At 26.8% G+C, this 6,812-nt stretch overlaps 1 protein-coding gene across 1 annotated transcript in view; it reads left to right on the top strand.

The window, feature by feature from the left end:
- The first annotated feature begins 2,499 nt into the window (after positions 1–2,499).
- The window catches only part of LOC100573261, an 8,675-nt gene continuing 4,362 nt past the window's right edge, over positions 2,500–6,812 (top strand). The window contains exons 1-3 of the mRNA XM_008191656.3: positions 2,500–2,606; positions 3,658–3,715; positions 3,808–3,881. Of these exons, the coding sequence (XP_008189878.1) occupies positions 2,523–2,606; positions 3,658–3,715; positions 3,808–3,881 (216 nt within the window). The 5' untranslated portion in view covers positions 2,500–2,522. The remainder of the gene's footprint in view (positions 2,607–3,657; positions 3,716–3,807; positions 3,882–6,812) is intronic.

Genomic DNA, 6,812 nt, shown 5'->3' with positions numbered 1-6,812 from the left:
CAGTCTAGGTATAAGACATATTATATACTTATCTATGGTATTAAAAAAAAATAATTGACCTAAAGTAGGTACCCATAATAAATTCCAAATTAATCATATCACAATATCCATTAGGTAACGCGTCAAACCTCAACAACAAACCGTGGTACTATCATAGATATATAATGGTATACTTTAGAAGTTTCAAGTACCTACGAATAATATTATACAATCACAACAAAACAACTAAAATAGTTATTCTAGGTTTTTTAATATGTGATTTCGTCCAAATTTGAGCTTAAAATGACTATAAAAATAAACTGTGCCTATGTATTTTTTAGATTTTTTGGTAACAGAATTAACTACTTGCGCGGAATGTTGTTTTAAATTTTCAATCCTTATAGATATAAAAGTTGAACATTTTATAAATTTTTAACTACGAAATAATTATTGAATTTTAAATTTGATAAATTTTGTAAAAATTCGATCTTTAAATGCTTACAAAAAAAAATTGTGCCTATGTATTTTTAATATTTTTCAACTGCTATTGTAACAATATATCAAGAGCATTGTATTAAATTTTTACACTTTTTGGCCGAACAGATAAAACTTTATTGATATTTATAGAAAAAAAAAAACTAAAAAAAAATGCAAACTGACAATGTCCGTAAAGAGCTCAAAATAACTCAAAATATTTTGAAAATGTTATGGTGTATAGAAAATTCTAATATAAACATTGAGTCAAAATTTCATGTATCTACGGTCATTTTTTTTAAAGTTACACCAAAAACCAAATTCAATTTTGTGAAAAATCGATTTTGCGTAAAAATTCTCGTTTTTCCTTAATTTTTCTTTGGTTTTTCTTAGCGCTTTTGAAAATTACTGAGAATTTTAAATTTTGACCTCCTCAATGCACCAACGATATTCACTTTCCAATCGAACAAGATTTTGAAGTTGAAAATCGAAGCATTATTTCGACTACTTATCGTGTACACAGACACAAAAAAAAAAAAAAACACACATCATTTAAAATCAATACATTCATCGTTCCACTCAGAATCTAAAATTGAAAACTGACTATGTCCGTAAACAGCTCAAAAAGAGTCATATTATTTTCAAAATTTTATCGTGTATAGAAAATGAAAATATAAACATTCAGTAAAATTGTCATGTATCTACAGTTATTCGTGATAAATTATCATCTCACTTATAATTATTATAACATTATACCATAATTACGAACTATATATTATAATGGAACAGCTGATCGATCACATATACACACGACAACAATTATCGTTCGTTTTGTATTCTGGAAGTTTTAGTTTGTGTCATGCGAATTATATAACAGTAATACACAGGCATATTATTTATTACCTTTATAAGGTTAGTAGTTAAGTTGTATTACTCTCCATCTCTAACATAAGCTTTTAGCTTAAAAGAGATAGATAATCATGTACAATTTTTATAATTAAATATTTGTAGATTATGGTGATTTTAATAATAATAAAAAAAAAAAAAATAAGGAAGATTATACGCGACGTGTTATCGACTTGCAGGTACACGACTTTTAATACGGCCACCGGTTGATTTCGCGTGAGCCATATTTTTATATATCGTATTAGCCATTATTAAGTATAACATCAATTATTTATTTTTTATTTTTATTAATTAATGCCGGTCGGCTTTTATAACAATACCTACAAAATTATACAAAAAAAGTAATTTGATATAATAAATATACGTAAAACTGTAATAATAAAACATGAATGAAAATGATGAATGTTTCTAAGTGCGAAATTATTGATAATTATTAAATATGGAAATCATTATTATTAGGGAGTATTTCTTCCGAAATTGTGTATGACTAGTGGATTTGAATTTTTAATAATTCATTTTATATTTATTACTTATTACTACTACTTATTTTAATACGGTTTTCACAAATAAATCGGTCGAGTCACGGGGAAGGTTATTTTAATGTATAATAATTTTTCTTGGTGAACTTAATTGGGTGGCTGAAAATAATAACAATTTATGTCTATATATATAAAAAATAAATATTTGTCTAGGCTGTAGATAAGTAAATGGTTGCTCAAACATGATTTTTTTAAAAAATTTTTGTCAATCTTAACGGTTGCAATTTATTAGATATTATATTAATATTATAATTAGAAGAAATTTGGTATATACATTTTGTACAGTATATTTTTAAAAATGCAAATCTTTGGCCTGGACAACGTCGGGCGGGACAGCTAGTATTATATATATTTTAATTCTCTCGTTTTCAAATAATTGGTTATTGGTCTTAAAAATTGGAGTTTAACAATTGCACTTAAAATTACATTTTTATATACCAATTTTATTGCGCTCGATAATTTTCTTAGTGTAAACCATTTGTCCCCCGTTTAACGCAGCTTTGCCAGCAGTCCTCGTCGATGCCTAGTAACATAAAAACTGTAATTTATAATAACCACATACATCATATTTTATAACAATTGTATGTTTGTAAAATATATATTATTTTATAAAATGAAACCAAGATGAAGTGTTTTATTTATAATTTTTTGTGTGTTCCGTCTTTAACGATAGAATTTGGAGTGGCATTTTTAACAGTAGTGTTTACGGTAAGCGATTTGTAACTCTTCTAATGTATTATTATTAAGTTTTTTTTTTTAACGTAGCCCATTTGACATTTCCCATCTAAAAACTATGCGTTTTAATATTAATTGTACATAATATTATTATACATGTCCATTATGTAGAAGGGTCTTAATAATTTTAAGCGTTTTTATAAAATAAATACATTTCTACCTATATTATTCTATTCACGTTAAAAAAGAATCTCGGCGGCCGACATTTGCGCAAGGACAGACAGGTTTTACTACATGATAGGTGTACATAATAATATTATAGTTGACACGAATATTCGATGTTGACTACAAATAGTTGAGCACCTGACAGCCGCCTGACAAAAACTGGTCGCCACGACGATTTAATATAGATTCCCAAGTACCTATCAACTACATCCTTTTTCTTAAAGTGGTAACGGCAATGCGGCGTAAGTATACCTATAGGTACTAATAATATCAAATCGTGGTAACCACCGAGGTTGCTTGGTGAATAAAATATACAATTCAATCTTATATTTAAAACATATTAAATAATATTATTTTTGGAATTTTTAGACCACTTTCCTACAACATGAACAATTTTACGTTCACAATAATATTTTACCCTGTTATTTCTAAAATTAGAGTGAATTTATCACTTCTATAATGTAAAGGTAAAATTATTATTTAGGGTATCTCGGAGGCTTTTATTGATATTTTTTATTAAGAAGAAAGTTATGACCATTTTTAAATTGTACATTTTTTGTACATTTTAAAATGATCAATACTTAATTCAAAATAATACATCAATAAAATTCTCCGAGCTGCCCTAGATGATATTCTTATCTTTGATTTTTATAATAGGTAAATTCATTCTAATTTCAGGAATTACAAAGTAAAATATATTATCATGAACATAAAATGTATAAAACAAATACAATATTAATTCTTATAATACTTTATATAAGAATTAAGTACAAATAAGTACAAATAAACTGTGAATATGTTTTCTTTATCAAAATTAAGTTGTTTATTAACTTAAGTTAAAATGAATATATTATTCTAGATTTTATCATTGGTGATATTTGGGTTGAATGCATCCGAGTTATCAAGTATTATTTCAAGTTAGTAGACTCATATTGCCCTCATATCTACGCAAAATGTAAGTTTTATATGAAGCACTAATTTATTGTAAATTTGTTTTTATCTCATTTAGAGCAACTCATTGTTTTTGTAACTATACTCTTGTTATTACTTACTTGGTGCATAGCGGTTGTAGGAGCTTCTGTGGTAAGTTACAATATTAATGTATCATTGGTTGTAACCATAATATCTATATGTAGGAGGAAGCGGGGTATTACCGTATGTGGGGAAAAACCGTATAATCAGTATTTTATCAATAATTGATATCATATAGGAAGACTGAACACACTGATTTAAAGCTTTTTGTTTGTTTATTTATTGAATATGATAATGCACATGTTTTAATATCATATATTGGAAAAAAATTATTTTAAGTGTTTTTTAATCAATTGCTAAAATATTTTCAAATATTTAACAAATAAAAAATAGTATATAAAAAATTTTACAGATATATTTTTATTATTATTCAATACCTTATTAAAAGTAATTTGCATTTCTAGTTTGGATAGGTACATTAATTTCTCGACTTAAAGTTTCTTATAAAGCTCGATTTATATTTCTATTTATATTCTAATAGTCGTGTTGGACTTCCCCCTCGAGTCAGATCCCCTGGACCCCCCCACAGATACGGCCTTGTGTATTGTGTTTGTGTAATTACTAGGCTATCAAAATAAAAAATATTTAAATCATGGCTACAAAAGATATAGATGAATGCAAAATCATTTAAATCAGACCTACCTACGTTATACGTTAAACGAATATACTTTTTCGTTTAATGTTTTTAAATACACGTCTTATAATAAGAAATAAACTTCACCAATGAATGAGCAGGTCCATTGAACACCTTCTTCAATTATAAGTATTTACTATAAGTAAGTAGGTAAACTGACTAGGTAATGAAAAAAAAGCGGGTAAGTGGATGTCTCTCTGCTTTACAGTAGGTTACAAGTGGGTCACTGTATAATGGATTGTATTCAATGATATAATATTATTGTATACCAAAAACGATACTGAGCGTAGACGGTTTGTCAGCCTAGCTTTAGCCTTTATTATTAGAAACATAGTTACCTAGCTACATTAGGTATAGGTATCTATAAAGCGTCATATTACAAAGAAACATTTTTAAATTTGTCACAAATTTTTCATTCATTTCTATGGTGATAAACAAAAAGTTAGAAATCAAAATCCCGTTTTCAACGGTTTTTAATAATTTGTCGGTGGTTATTCCCATGGCATTAAATAACTAATCAAAAAATCGAAAAATAACCTCTCTAAAGTACCATCTTGATCCAATTTTCTAATAAATAAGATATTATATGTTGAAACTGAAACACTCCTTCTGGTAGACATTTTATATACAGAATAAAAAATAAATAAATGGGTTTCAAATTAATCAACACAACTCTCATAAATGAGTCAAATAAGTGTTACCTATTCAGCCAAACATTAGGTACACATCAAATCAAATATTATATTAATATACCCACTTTTAGATTTTAAATCAATAAGTAGTATTCAACATATTAAGCATTGGTCACATTATCCGATAGGTTGTAATATACGATACAAATAAGCATAATAAATACAGTTGAGATGTGAGATTATATGCATATTAATCGAAATGACGTGTTAACCGTAAACCATCAACCGTTAAAGTAGGTACTAAACGATTTATACTGCGCTACTTACTTATTATTATTTTTATTTTGTGTTTTTAGGTAAAATGTGTTACTAAGTAATGCAAAATTCGTGAATTAACCCATTTACAAACAATCGAAAATGATAAATCTTAAAAGTTTGATATGTTTTAAAAAAGACATAGTGAAATTAGTAAAAAGAATGCAGAAATTATTTATTAACCGATAGCTTTTGACTGCCGTGGAATACAATATTAGGGAATGGTTTTGAGAGGTTCAACATTTTGTGACTAACAGGGGACCTATTTTAATATGGGATATTATTTTGATGACCCAACTAGAACAATAAATTGTTATTAAGCAAACATGCAAATATGTCTTGTGAGTAGAAACTATCCTGAAGATTTCTTTGAAATTTGTAGGGGTCCTAGAAATTAATCTATAATCTATAATTTATAATCAGTACCTATATCGTGTACCTACGTTTTCTGCAGATAGCCACAAGTTTCCACCAATGATTATAATCCCCTATAAAAGGACACAAAAAGTTATCACGAATACATTACCTGAAAAAAATGTATTCGTCGTTCTGGCAGTGGTTGGATGGTTTTACCGGAATTAGTTGAATACATTTTAGATTCTGAGTGGAACGATGAATGTATTGATTTTACAATGATGTGTGTTTTTTTATTATTTTATTTTTTTATTTTTTATTTTTTTTATTTTTTATTTTTTTATTTTTTTGTGTCTGTGTACACGATAAGTAGTCGAAATAATGCTACGATTTTCAACTTCAGTATCTTGTTCGATCAGAAAGTGAATATCGTTGGTGCATTGGGGAGGTCAAAATTTAAATTTCCCAGTAGTTTTCAAAAGCGCCAAGAAAAACCAAAGAAAAATTAAGGAAAAACATGAATTTTTACGCAAAAATCGATTTTTCACAAAATTGAATTTGGTTTTTGGTGTAACTGTAAAAAAAATGACCGTAGATACATGAAATTTTGACTGAATGTTTATCTTAGCATTTTCTATACACCATAACATTTTCAAAATATTTTGATTTATTTTGAGCTCTTTACGGACATTTTCATTTTCCATTTTTTTTTAGTTTTTTTTCTAAAAATATTCTAAGGCTCCTAGTGTATAGTTTCATTGGCAGATGAAAAATATTAAAAATCGTTAGTCACAGTTTTTTTTTATAAGCATTTAAAGTTCAAAAAATGACAAAATATGGAAAAATCACGAAAATTTGCAAATTATTTCGACTTAGAAATTCATAAAAATTGTTGTTTTTAAATCTAAGATATGAAAATGTAATACAAGATTCCTTATAAGATTATCTACCTTTATCAAACAAAAAATATCTATAAGAAAGTCAAATTAAATTTTTATGATCGTTTGAAATTCAAATTTTTACAACATTGGATATTCACTCAATTTC

Source organism: Acyrthosiphon pisum, chromosome X (genome assembly GCF_005508785.2).
Source record: "Acyrthosiphon pisum isolate AL4f chromosome X, pea_aphid_22Mar2018_4r6ur, whole genome shotgun sequence".
In the NCBI taxonomy this organism is placed as follows: domain Eukaryota; kingdom Metazoa; phylum Arthropoda; class Insecta; order Hemiptera; family Aphididae; genus Acyrthosiphon; species Acyrthosiphon pisum.
Note: the sequence above shows the minus strand (reverse complement) of the source record. Positions and strands in the feature narration are given on the sequence as shown.